We start from the raw sequence: 14,433 nt of genomic DNA on the forward strand, positions 1-14,433 counted from the left end.
CTCAGTCAAGGATTTAACCTGGGAGGGAAGAAAGCCTATATTTCTAAAAATTTTTCAGTATAAAAATAAAGCACAGAAAGAGATAGGAGCATCATGGATAGGAAGCTGGTCTTTGAGTCATTAAGACCTTCAAATTTCACCTCTCACACTTTCAGGCTGAATTAACTAACTACTTCACTTCTGTGTCTCCAGGCAACTTTCTAAGAATGCAGAACAGTTGCAGAGCTGCATGAATAAAGGACAGTTCCTTTATGTGTAGTTTCCTCGCCATAAATTCTCTATGCCAATTATTACCAATGAAGAAAAGAGAAAAATAAGTGAAACACTTTAATAGATACAATAAGTGAAAAGGGAATAATTTCTTCATATAAGAAGTTCAGAATCACTAATATATTAATGGCATTTCCATTAAAAGAAGAAAGGTAGATGTGTTAGGAATAAAGGCAGAGGAGTCTTCAACAGCTTCCTATGGTACAGAAAGTCTTACTGCCTACAGAATGTTGTTGTTCAGTTTTATCTAACTCTTCATGATCCCATTTGGGATTTTCTTGGTGTGTGGAAAGGTGAAGAACTTAACACATTAAGCACATATTGATCAGAGACTGTTAACTAAAGTAGATCAGGCCTATAGGCCCCAGTCACGTGATTTTAGATGAGACCTGGATTGCATTCCATTGTCCAAAGAAGGAATTAAGTGGACGAAGCTGTATATCACCCTTTTCACTGCATTCCACTGACCAAATAGGGAGAAAAAGGTTTATGTAACCAATCACAACCTATAGAGGGTGGGATTTTGGGGGGGTTCTTTGTCTGAAATGTATAAAAGTTGTAAGCATCTTCAAGTGAATGACTCTCCTCCTGTGGGTATCCTTGCTGTCCTTTCGGGCCCACAGGCCAGGATGGTCCGCTTCTCGAGATTCTAATAAATTCTTTTGGAATGACTCCTGAGTAGTCAGTTTGGGTAGGTGCAATTGCCCCAAACATTGGCAAAGACACTGAAGTGGTTTGTCATTTCCTTCTCCAGTTCATTTTACAGATGAGGAAACTGAGAACAGTTAGTTAAGTGACTTGACCAAGGATACATAGCTAGGGTCTGAGGCCAGATTTGAATTTAAGAAAACTGTCTTTCTGATTCCAGGCCTGACACTATTGATTGTACAACCTAGCTGCTCCACCTGTAGAGAGAGCTCAACTATTTCCCACTTGTTAAATCTGAGGGAGCCAATCCACTCCATTTAGTGACTACCCCAGCTAGTTATGAAGTAGTACTTGGCGTTAGAGATGAACAAAGTATTACTTCTTAACTTACATCATATATGGCTACAATTTGCTCCCACAGTAAGCTAAAGGAGTGAGAAAAATGAATGAAGATAAGTCATATTTCCTCTCTTCATTCTTCTCAGTTTAATGTTAGGATCAAAGGATATAATATGTCAAAGTCTTTTGAAAACCTTGACTTGTATATATAAATGTTGGTTGTTTTTTCAGTTCAATTCAATAAAACATTTAAGAGCCTAATATGTGCCAGGGATTGTGCTAAGCACTGAGGATACAATAAGAAGCAAAGGACAATTCTCACCCTCAAAGTAGCTCACAATCTAACGGGGAAGGCAACATGCAAATATCCACAAGGTAAATTATACCCAGAAAAAAAAGGAAATGAGAGGAAAAGCACTGGAATTAAGAGTTTTTAGGAAATTTTTCTTGCTATTTTTTTTTTTAATCATCATTATCATTACTATTCTTCAGGAGTTCTTAACGAACACCCCTTCCTTATTCCCAGCCCAGTCTTTTTCACTAATCTCCTTTGGGCCAGCTCCTAACCCAATTTAAATCCCTTCCATCTTCCGTCAGAGCTGGCGGGACCTCCCCTTTGGATTGATAGCCAATGGGTGGGGCTGGGGCTCTGGAGGCGTGGCCTATCTGTGGGCAGAGCATTCTCGCCTCGAGCCCCGCCCTTAGCCTCTTTTCCACGCCCCCTCCAACCTCTCCGCTCGCGTCCTGTCTCCGGAGGGAGGGCGAGGCTGCCGAGGCTCCTCCCCTGCCTCCACCCTCAGTCCGGGTGGAGCGCGCGCGTTGCTGCAGTCTGAGGCGGGAGAAGAGGGAGCTGGTGGGAGGAGCTTGGGCCGGCGCGGTGGGCGGGTCTTCGGCCTGGTCTCCTGCGGGCAGTCGCCCGTTTCCTCCGTTGTCTGGCGAACCATGGACGTTCAGGCTCTGAAGGTGAGCGAGAGATGCTGGCCAGCTGGCAGCGGGCGCAGGGGGCCAGGCAGAGGTCGGGGTCAGGGGTTCCGGGAGGGGGATGGTTCGGAGCCGCGGACGCCGCTTGATTTGAAGCGTGGTGCTGGTGGGCCCTTGAGGACCCTGCGGCTCCCCTCTCCACGGGATGGGTCGCGGCTGTAACGTCTCCACGGTCCCGTGCTTGTAAATGGGGTCACTGTCACCGAGTACTGTACCTGGCGCCATCTTTTGACCCCGAGGCCGCGGGATACCTTGGTCTCTTAAAGTGAATTGATTGACTTCAATTCATTCAAAGCGCCTGCTGTATAGATCCGTGGCATTGTGCTGCGCGCTGGGTATACCAAGAGAGGCAAAACACTTCCCTGCCCTCGAATTGCCTGTTGTTTTGTGGCAGAACCTGAAACCGCGGGTTCAAGTGCTGTCTCTGATCCTAAGTGCTCTCGGGAGGATGCCCTGGGACTGTGGATGGAGAGATGCGAGAGTCTGGAAGGGCTGAGGGCCGAGTTCAAATTCGACCTCGGGCGCTTACTAGTTTGTGACCCTGTGACTATACGCATCGTCCCACGGGAATATAAGCATATTAGCTTCCCCTATTTACTCATCTGGGAAATGAGGATAATACTAAGACTTCACTAGGTTGTGGTGAGGATCAAAGGTGAGATAATTTTTGTTTAAGTGCTTGGCAAACTTTGAAGCGCTAGCTGTTCTCCTCAACAATCAAGGAAGGAGCTTCCACACTTCCGCCCCGGGATAAAGTCATGGGGTCCTGGCCAGCCTTTGGCTCTTAACCCTAAAAACGATTTTATGCGCTGGCCATGGGAGGCTGGAAATGATAACAGAATGGATGTTCCTTTAACATATGTAGATCACTCCCACTCTCTGTTTAATTGGAGAAAGAAACTAATTCTTCTAATATAAAAATGTGTTTGAGAAGGAAGGGAGATGGAATTAATTCTGAGGCTGTGCTTGAATACAGAAGAGGCTGATTTATTGAACTCTTTCTCTGCCACATCTGCCATTTTCTTCCCTCGTTTTAGGACTGCATAGTTTTTTCCTTTAAGGTAAACTTAAAAAAAAAAAAAAAAAAAAAAGAGGGACATTAGAAGGAGATTGAGTTTTAGGAATCTTACTTTGGAAATAGGTATAAAATAAAATGAGATGAGGCTTGTTTGGCAGCTGGAAAAATCAAACAATATAGATATAATCTAAGGATTGCGACTGGTTTTGTTTATTCCCACAAGGTTGGAGGTAGCAGGAATGAGAATAATGAAGTGAAAAATAAAATGCTTTGATAAGTTCTTTATATGCAGATCTAGTCACATTATTCCTTTGCTCAAAAACTTCCTGTGGTTCCATATCACCTACCAAGTAAAGTTCAAGTTCTTCTGCCTGGCATTCAGGATCCCCTTTATAACCCTATGCCACCATACTTTTTCAGTCTTTCAACTTATTATTCCTCTCTCCCTGTATTCTAAATTCTAGCTATGTTGGATATCTCTATGCCTTTATGTGTTGTGTATTCTTAAACCTCTGCTTCTCCCGAGGTTCTTTCCTGGGCTTCCAACACTAATCTCACACACTTTCTGTCAACTTCCCTTAACTTAACAAAGTGATTTACTTTGTTATCCTAATACACAATATTATCTGATATCTGGTTGTTTTGTAATACCATCACTAAACAGTAAACTAATTTAGTGGATTATAAAATTCTGGAGGAGAGAATAGTGTTCCTGAGAGCCTAGCTCAAGATCTATACGAGGTGCCTAATAAATGTTTCTTGTAGTTAATTTAGATAATTTCATCTGTGCTTTAAATTCATTAGTATAGTTATTATTTAGCCTTTTATCAAGAAGTGAATATTCTCAAGTACCCTAATATCTTTTATCTTTGTGGATATTCCTTCCAGTGATGCAGATCACAACTCCTTCATGCAGTTCTATCATGTATCCTTATAGGTTTAACACATACTGAAGCACTTTCTTAATTTCCCTTGCCATAGAGGGGATAATCATTGAACCACAATGATTATCTAACAGGGTTGTTTTGGGTTTTTTTCCTCCCTTCCCTTTATCTAGCCTATCTTCTTTTTTGATCAGATATTTTTTTGATGGTATCATTTGTCCTGAATTTTATTCATAATTCATTACTGTAATGTTACATTCTCACAGCTACCTTGTGCTTCTCCATTGCCCACAGTGATTCTCAATTTTAATTATTCCAAGACTGTAGTGTTCCATGTTTTAGTCATATATTGACATTGGTAAAGTATATATAGTAAAAAACATAGGCCTTTATCTCATAGAAAAGTTTGAAATGATTAAAAGAACAGTACAGTTTTCCAAAGGCAACTGAGTCCATTTTCTTTCTCCTGTTTATACCAGACTTAAGCCTTTTGCTATGCTTGTCCAAAGTACAGATATATTTAAAGATATGTTCTTTAGATTATCTTCTAATTTCATTGTTTATCCACTTAGTTTTTCCTGTGCAAATGATTAGATGGAACTTTTTTTGAGTGATTTTTAGCCTTATCTAAGTTGCTTCTCAGTATTATGAGACTTGATGCAACTTGTGCAGTATTATTCACAAATTGTATCGTATGTGTGACCTCATTATTTTGAATTTTATGTTGGATTTCCTGACAGTGGTAATGACGGTGGTCATGAAAATTTTTGTTAAGTATTCTTCCCTCTGACATTTTGACATTGATAAACATAGGATAATTGGACAAAATCTTTGTTGTTCTGTCTTTCAGTGAATTTGTATTATTTGGATATGTAGCTAGGAGGTATCTTGTTAATAGAGAACCTCTTAGGTGGCATTTACTCTATAAATCCATTGCTTTTTTATCATAGTCAACAGATAATAAAATGAAATCTTATATCCTCTCCATTTTTTAGTCAGTTATATAACATTAAAGATGTATTGTTTTGGAAAATCACTGCCTAAAACATGATTACAATCAACTTCATTTAAGAATGCCCTTGATGCATATGTAGATGATCTCATTAAAATGTGTATGTATTAAAGGTATAAAAATGCGTATGCAATATATATATAATATATTTAGCATGTCCACATATATGGGGGATAGTAGTTGTTCATTTCCTTTTGGTCACTGTTTTTGGAAATTAAAAAGATAAATCAAAAAACAATTTTTTCCAAGCCTTTGATATCTTCTTTAAGATAACTTTAAAATTTTTTTTGAGTATTGACATCTTCTGTATCTTATCTTACATCATCATGATTACCCTAAGTATTTTCTTCTTTTTCCCCACCCAAAGACCCATCTCATCATCATCATCATCATCGTCATCGTCGTTGTTGTTCATTTTAGTGACTCTTTGTGACCCCATTTGAGGTTTTTCTTGGCAAAAATTAAGTGATTTGACATTTCTTTCCCAAGCTCATTGATCCAACTGATAGGTTGATTTCTTTTTCAATTTTTGAGGATAATTTCTGAAGTATAGATACTAACTGTTCCTCAAAGATTTAATAGAATTCTCCTTCTAAACAGGTATTGTTCATTCCATTGTGTTAATTTAATCATCTTGTTTTGTCGGATCGTTTTTTATCCATTCACTTTTAAATTTATAATTAGGTTTATATTTTTTCCACCTAATATTGCTTATTTTTGTTTTTTTCCTGAGTTATGAGTTTTTCATCTTTCTACATTAAACAGTATTATGTTCCTTCAGTTACTTTGCCTTCATCATTTTTAAGGTGTCCTTATCCCCATGGTTCTCTTTCCCTCACTCTTGACCTCCTCTTATTTCTTACCCCTTTTCTCTTTGGGGTTTTGTTTATTAATTTATTTTTCTCCATTGCTTTTATCTGATTATATAGTTCTCTACCACTATCACAACCACCACCCTTTCCTCTCTTAATCAAGTAGATTTACCTTTTTCCTTCTCTTCATCTAGTCCTGTTTATTAGATTTTTCTATTTCATTTTTGTGACCCTTTTCAAAAGAGATTTCTTTGACACTCTTTTATTATTATTTGTCCTCTCTTTCTACTCTAAACTCCTGTTCTCTGAGTCACAAGCCCTATAATTATCTAGTCTCTCATTTCCCAAATTTTCCAAGGTATCCATTCTGAGCTCTCTCCTATAGGTGATGTCTCGCAATACCTTTTAGGACCTGATGTATGTATAGTTACTGTTTTCCATTTTCCAAGATATCTATTCTAATCCCTCTTCAATAGAGGATTTCTGACAAAACTTGTAGTACTTGCTGTATGTTTTCTTCTTTTCCATTGTACCTCACTTCCAGAAGAATACCAGTCAAGAGAGGTCATTGACTCTTGGTAGGGCCCTTTCCCCTACCAAATCCTTTATTATACAGCCCATCACTAATCTATATCTTCATCTTGTTACTTTTTCTCCTCAATTGCCTTAAAATCTCTTCCCTTTGTTAATGCTGTCCAATTCCCCCAAAGACCAGTTGCCCCAAGAAGTTCCAAGTCCCACACTCCTGATTAAGAAGAGTAGACTTTTTAAGCTCTAAGATCCCCCAGAGTATACCCAGAACAAGATCCCAATTTCCCTTCAAAGACCATCTCTCAAAGACACTAATGAGAGGCTCATTAGTGGAGCCTCTTCTAATCACCAAAGTAAGGCCTCCATTCTTTCCACGGTTTCATCTCTTTCTCCTTCTCCTTATCTACTGCCCTGTAGTGTTTTTTTTTTTCTTTCCTGAAACCACAAACACCTATCTTTTCTTTCCTTTATTTTCTTACTATTAGGAGATACCATGTTTTCCAGAAAGGTCTGGTAGCTGTGCTCTGGAGCTTGGCATTACAATAATCCTTTGCTTTCTTTCTCTGGATGAATACTGCTGCAGCTAAATCAAAAAATCGACTCAAACAAGCTTCAGTTGATCCCTGAACTACAAGCACTTACAGAAATCACATTTATGTGACGAAGCCTTACTATGAATAGATCATTTGTTAACAGGCAAACTTGCCCCTTTGTTGCTGTTACACTTCACTGCTGAGGTTATGCTTAATCCTTTGTCTAATTACAACTATATGTATCAAGGCTTAGTGTCTCCCCAGTTTTAGAGGAGTCTCTTGCACATATATCTAGTTTCCCTTCTCCAGTAAAACAAAGAAGGCTTTTTGGCCTATAACCTCTGAGTTCTTTGGTATTTTCTGAGTTAACTTGATACATAACATCTAGGATTCTTTGGTATTTTATTTTTCAGAATTAACTGTTGGTGCATGACTTCTGTGGTTCTTTGGTTCTTTGTTTTCAAAGGACCCTTAATTTGACTCCAGTGAATTATAAATTCCTCTCTATCTCCCTGCTACTTTTACCTCACATGTTGTAATGTAGTCTCTCTCACACACACACACACAACTTGTTCATCTATGGCAAGTAGACAAGATGTCACCAGATTCTATTCATAATGTTTCATATTTGCATCTTCATTGTTATAACCACCAGACTTCTACCCTCACTCCTTACTCCTTGCTTACATTTAGAAAAGAAGGTTTTTCATTTCTCCTGCATTTGGGGATATTTGGAGTATTCAAGAGGCAAATAATCTCTTCAGTTGTGATTTTCTTTCCAAAAATTAAATGTCATTTTAATATTGAACATCTGCTTTGTTTCATGTAGGGTTAGGCTTAGATTTGTAGAGTAGGTCACTCTTGGCTACATTTTGAGCTCCATAGTTTTTTTTATTCTTGTGTTTTCTTATGAGAACAGAATACTTCAGTTGGAGTGAACCCCAGCAACATCTCTATTTGTAGTTCACAGCAGAAGAAAAACAAGTTTTTTTCTGCCTACCTGGACAGATGGGGGGCTTGAGTTGTAGTAAACAGGACATGATTAACCATGCACCCAGCTAGAAAGAGCTTGATTCCTAGTAAACAGAATGCCAGGAAGCTAGGATTCTGCTACAAGTCTCTACTCCTTCCTTTTCTCAAAATTTGACTAGTGGTTAAGAAGTAAATATCTCCCTTGAGAGGCTCTAACCAATAAGTAAAAAAGTATACATCTCTTCTTCCTTCTTTCCCCTGAGCCTACTTTTTCTCTATAAAATACCCATCCTGAAGTACCCCCTTAGACCCACTATTCCCCTGATACTGTGTGGTCCTATCCTGCTTTATATGACAATAAAGCCATTTTTCTAAAGAAATTTTTTCTTCTTTTCGTCTTTTGAGATACCAATCCAGTTTCCTTATAATTCTTACATATTGAATCTGCTCTCACATCATTCTGTGTTAATCAAATATTTTTTTCCTTTGTATTTGAATGTTTTTCTCCTAATCTCTTGCAGAACTTGTTTCTGAATCCTATTGTTAAATTCAATCACTACATGTCTTAAAGTTTGCAGTTTTGGAATTTTTTTCTGGAATGATTTGTGAATTATTTTGCTTTGTATAGTGCTTTTTTTGGCCAGAAGTTTTGCATATTTTTTGTTATTTCTTGCATTAAGGTTTTCTTTTCTTTTGTCTTCTTGTGTTCCTCTGGGAGACCTTAATCCCTAAATTGTATTTACACATCCTGTCTTCGAAATCAGTATGTTTTGCTTGCATAGTAAGCATATTTTAAAAATGTAATTGTTTTGGTTACTTTTCTTCTAGATTGCCCTGCACGACTATACATTTGCATCTCTAATCTGTTCCCCTCTCTTTTGTTTCTTTGGTGAAATTTGTCGTCACAGGTTCCGGTTTTTCTGTTCTGCCCATTATTTTTTGCAGTTTAACGCATAGGTTCTGTTCTGATAATTCTCATTTTTTTTTTTGAATGACTCAGAAACAGAATATTATAGTTCCACAGGGTCCTGTGTCGTAAGATGTTGGATTATTTTCCTTTATTTTGCAGTATTCATATTTGCCCAGCCTTGTTTACTAGATCTGAAGATCATTTTCCCTCTTATTGTTAATGTTTTCCATATTGATTTATCTTCTTACATTCTAGTACTTTTGAATTTTATTTTCCTGAGACCTTTCATAATCTCAATCTTTTTTAGTACCTATTATGCCTCTTTTTTAACTACATCTAGGATTCTTCATCAGAACTACCACCCTTCTGTTTAAAGCACAAGGGTGGTAATTCCTATGTATATATTCTAGTCAAAATCTGGAATATTATATTTAACAAAAGAGTCTGCATTTTAGAAAGAATATTAACAACTTCTAAGAAGATCAAAAGGGAACTTGAGTCATACAAGGCTCAACTAAAGAACAAAGAGTTGCCATAGGGAAGAAGAATTGTATTTGGTCTGTTTGACCACAGGAACCAGAACTAAGTATAATATGTAGCTTGCATTAGAAATTCCTAATAATCATAACTGTCCCAAAGTAAAATAGGCTGCCTGTGGGGGTGATAAGTTTCTCTTCACACAAGATTTTCAAATAGAGATTATATAATACCTTGCCTATGATTTTTGGTCTAATGTGAGTTGTAATAGATGACTTATGAGGGCTCTTCCGACACTGACATTCTGTGATTATATTTCTTTATGAAATTGCTAAGACAGAAAGGAGAAAAGGTCTAGATTACTTTGTCCATTGTGAAAATTGAGTTGTGAATAGAAGAATAGAAAGCCAAGAAGAATAGAAAAGATGGGAAAGTTTTGAAAGACTTGCTACAACATTGAGTCAAAATCACTTCAATACTGATCTTCCAAACCTAGTGAGCTATTATACTGTGTCACAAAAAAATCTGAGATTGTTTAGCGCAAAGTAATACATCATGCTACCCAACATCTTCCTAGCATGATAGCTGAGTTTTCCATTATCTTCCATAGTAGCCAACTTCCAAACTCATCTATTCTTTTTTCTGCATTGCATTTTGACCCAAAAATGGGATAGGTAGTAATGAAAGTGGAGATGTGGGTTAGACCAAAATAGCCAATGATGAGGGAAGGGGTGACTTTGATCTTGAACATGTAATTCATTGGAAAGACAATAGGATTTTCAGTTAAGGAAACTGAGATTACACTTTGGTGTTCCTGTTTAAGGAAACTGAGAGTACACTTTAGTGTTCCTGTTGGCAGTAAGAGTTCTCCTGTGGACCCATTTCCTTAGCTCTCAAATGAAGAGTTTCAACTAGATGATCTCATCTCTTTCAAACAGACCTACAATTTTTAATTAAGTGTATCTTTCCTTTTGATTTCCTTCCCTTGACAAATCAGCATACTTAACCATGGCTCTTCTTGGGGAAAAATATTTCTGGCTATTTGGTCATTCATTTGGATCATAGATTGAGCTGGAATGGATCTTTGAGTTCATCTAGTTCAATTCTCTCTTCTGAAAGATGAAGAAGTTGAAGTACAATAAGGTTAGCTAATTTGTTCAAAATCACTCATGTAAGTGGCAGTGTCGAGATTCAAATTTAGAGCCTATCAATCCAAATTCAGTGCTCTTTTCCCTAAATGCTATATAATGTCTTTTTCTTTGTTAAATTTGTTTTCTTTCAGACTTTGATTGACTATTATTGTCAAGAGAGATTTTTTCATCATGTAGTAATTGCTGCAAGTGAAGGGATTAAGAAGTATGCTGGTGACCCAATTTTTAGGTTTTACCATGCATATGGCTCATTAATGGAAGGTATGTACTGTTTTGATAAATGTCTTCCTTATGCTTGAAATCATTGTTGTTAGGTTAATACAAGCTTTGACTATATCTTAATCTTATTTGGCTTTTAGGTAAAAACCAAGACGCTGTTCGAGAATTAGAAGCCATTAAAAACAAACAAGATGTATCCCTTTGCTCCTTAATTGCATTGATTTATGCTCATAAAAAGAGTTCTAATCCAGGTAGAGTATATAATCAACATTATATTTGTCACAGTGTACTGACTTTAGCCTATTCCATTTACATTGAGCTTTCTCTGACTCTTATGGTATTTTTAATTGTGATGACTGTGTTAGTACCCTGGATACCTTAGAATCAGCTGGAGTCAAGATAAACAAAAGTCTTTAGTCTTTATTCTTGGTCTTTAGACGCAGGATTGAACAAGATGGAAGCAGAATCTCTGAGAACCGCCTTCTCCCTCGTCTACTGCCCAAGAGTGACCCTGGCTACTCTTACTCCACCCCCTAGTCCCTCCTACAATCCTCTGTATACTCCAATCATTGAGCCAGCACAGGATAGTGGGAAGGACCATTTTCTAAGCATATACCCATAGAGTATTGTCCATTCAGTAGTTAGCTTCAAGTGCTCGGCAGTCCTGACCTCAGTGCTTCAACTCAATAGTTTCAACCCTCCTCATTTAGTCTCAATCATCATGATCTCATTGATTTGGGATTTCCCCTCTTTTTACTTTCTTGTCATTCTTGTTATATGTTACAGCTGGCTTCCATCACTATTTGTGTAATATTCAATTTTTCAGAGGCAATGATATTCCAAGTTTCACTCTTATAACACAACAGTAAAATCTTTGTGTTGAAAAGCCGGGCTTTTGCTTATGGGAAAGTTTTGGGTTTGTAAAATTTCCCAAATGCAATCCAGTTTTTTCTCCTCATTTCCAAATCTGGGTCTAGTTTATATTCCATTGTACTGCCTATTCCAGAATTTACATGTTGTTTGAAAAGTCTTATGGGGTGTTCATTCAGATATATTCTCCACAGTGACTCTTCCAAGCCTTTTTATCCATCCCTAAGTCTCATATCTCTCATTCCCGTTGCTCCTTCAAAAGAGAACCTTGCCTCATATTTTACACACACACAAAAAAAGACCATTTTTCTCTTCTTCCCTTTTATCACTCAGGTTTCTTTGGTAATTTTATTTTTTTTCACCCATTTCACAGGATAAAGTATGACCTTATTCCTTACCAAGACTAACTCCACAATTTGTTCACATGATCCCATTCCATCCTGTTTCCTCCAATATATTGCCCCCTTTTTAACCCTATTCTCTCACTTATTTTCCATCTTGTTTCTCCTGGCTCATTCCCAACTTCCTGCAAACATGCCTATTTCTTCCCTATCCTAAAAATTTTCCCACTTGATTCTTTTATCCCTGCTAACTATCATCCTATTTCTCTTCTACCTTTGGTAGTTCAGCTCCTTGAAAAGGACCAGAATAGGTACCTCTACTTTTTTTCTTTTCTCACTCTTTTTAATCCGTATAATCTGATTTTGACATTACAATTCCATTGAAATTGCTGTCTTCAAAGTTACTAATTAACTCTTAATTCCCAAATCCAATAACCTTTTCTCAATCCTTATACTCTCTTTGACCTCTCTGTAGCCTTTAATTTTATTGATCACTCTTCCTTGATGCCTTTTTTTTCTAGGTTCTCAGGACACCACCCTCTCCTACTTATCTGGCCATTCTTCTGTCTCTTTTGCTGGATTGTCCTCCAAAATCACACACCTTAATGATAAGTTTCTGTCCTGGGTCTTCTTCTCATTTCCCTCTTCACTACTTCCCTAGGTGATTTCATCAGTTGTCATGGATATAATTACTGTCTTTATGCTGATGATTCTCAAATCTGTCTTTCCTGCCCCAGGCTCTCTGTTGCCCTTGCATCTTTAACTTCCTTTCAGATATCTTAAACCGAATGTCTAATAGATATCTTCAACTCATGTGCAAAACAAAACTCATTTCTTTCCCCTATGATTTTGTTTCCTCATCATTCTAGTTATCCTAGAACACAAGTTTATTAATTTTTTCCATAATTACATAATATTAGGATTGGAGGAGAACACAGAGGCTATCTAATCCAACCTGTCTGGGAAAAAAAAAAAAAAAAAAAAAAACTCTTCCCAAGCATATATCCAAATGGATATCTGTCCTCTGGTTAAAGATTTCCATTATGGTCTTCAACAAATTAGGTAGACCCCTTGTGAAGAATTTATGTGAAAAATTTATGTGAAAATACAAAAATTGCACATGTTGAAAAGGCATAGTTGTGTTATTATTTACATTGTTTCAGTGGGTAAACTGGTATATTTAATGACAAAGTCACTTAAATATCAAAGTATGAATTATAAATGAAAAAAAATTCTTCAAAATGTGTCTTTTAGACTTTTGACATAAACTAGTTTTAGAATCTCCAGCTCAGATTTTATATTTGTTTATATCATTAATCTTCTGCTAATGGTAATAACTCATATAATATGAATTTATGTATATTTATATATGTGTATTTACATACACACACACACCCATACAAACAGAAATCTACCAAAGAATTATTTCCCATGTTGCCTCAGAGTGTGGAAATCCTAGTTTCTTAAAGATTTTGCTAGTACATTATAAATTCTAGCTAATAGGTCCCACCATGCAGGAAAAGTATTTAACTAAATTCAGTTCAACCCAGCCTAGGCTTGTCTTAAGTTTCATGTCTAGCATCCAAAGAACAAATCTCAGTGAACAATTATTTAGCTACGGCAACTCTCAGAGATCTATTGCTAAACCAAGGGAGAAAACCCTGAGTATTGTTCATGGTAGTATCTGCACTGATAAAAATCACAAGTCTTCATATTAAAATTTACAATTTAAAATTTGCTTTCCTTACAAAAAGACCTTAGTTCAAATTAGTATCCTCATTTTTGTAGATTAAGGAAACTAAAGTTTGGAAAGCTATACCAATCATTTGGTTTACACTTTATAACTAGGCCTTCTCTACTGTTCTTTCCATTTCCCTGTCTGCTCCAGATTTGCATAGATAAGAACAGTATCTAAATCTCTGCATTTCTTTTCAAAGATTAAAGATTCCTCAGTCCTGTGGATAAAAGACTGATTGTAACTGCTATAAACTGCAAGAACAGTGAATCTGGAACTGCCCTATACTATTTGTAAAGCTAATTAAATATGTCATATATCCTGTCTATATGGGAAAGTAGATATCCATATCCAGTAATCACGGTTCCAGATTTAAATATTTATTGATGTAGTTCAGAAAACTTTAAACCCTAAATTTAGAAGAATTGATTTTCATTTTAGGGTTCTTTTTTCCCCTCTTCCAGATCAAGAAGCTATCCTGGAACTGGATGCTAACATGAAAGAACATCGTAAAACAGCTGGATCAAAGGCTCTCTACTATGCAGGATTATTTTTGTGGCATATTGGTCGTCATGATAAAGCTCGGGAATATATTGACAGAATGATCAAAATTTCTAATGGTAGTAAAGAGGTAGTTGGTTTTCTTAATTGTCACTGCAAGAACAAAAGATCTTCATCCCATGATTACAACTGCTACATTTTTAAATATGGTCTTTTTTTTTTTAGATCT

At 36.8% G+C, this 14,433-nt stretch overlaps 1 protein-coding gene across 1 annotated transcript in view; it reads left to right on the plus strand.

Moving 5' to 3' along the window:
* Positions 1-2,086: 2,086 nt before the first annotated feature.
* TTC21B (tetratricopeptide repeat domain 21B) overlaps positions 2,087-14,433 on the plus strand; it is a 100,018-nt gene continuing 87,671 nt past the window's right edge. The window contains exons 1-4 of the mRNA XM_012544768.1: positions 2,087-2,220; positions 10,670-10,799; positions 10,898-11,008; positions 14,168-14,334. Coding sequence (XP_012400222.1) covers positions 2,200-2,220; positions 10,670-10,799; positions 10,898-11,008; positions 14,168-14,334 — 429 coding nt within the window. The 5' untranslated portion in view covers positions 2,087-2,199. The remainder of the gene's footprint in view (positions 2,221-10,669; positions 10,800-10,897; positions 11,009-14,167; positions 14,335-14,433) is intronic.

Source organism: Sarcophilus harrisii, chromosome 3, assembly GCF_902635505.1.
Source record: "Sarcophilus harrisii chromosome 3, mSarHar1.11, whole genome shotgun sequence".
Taxonomy (NCBI): Eukaryota; Metazoa; Chordata; class Mammalia; order Dasyuromorphia; family Dasyuridae; genus Sarcophilus; species Sarcophilus harrisii.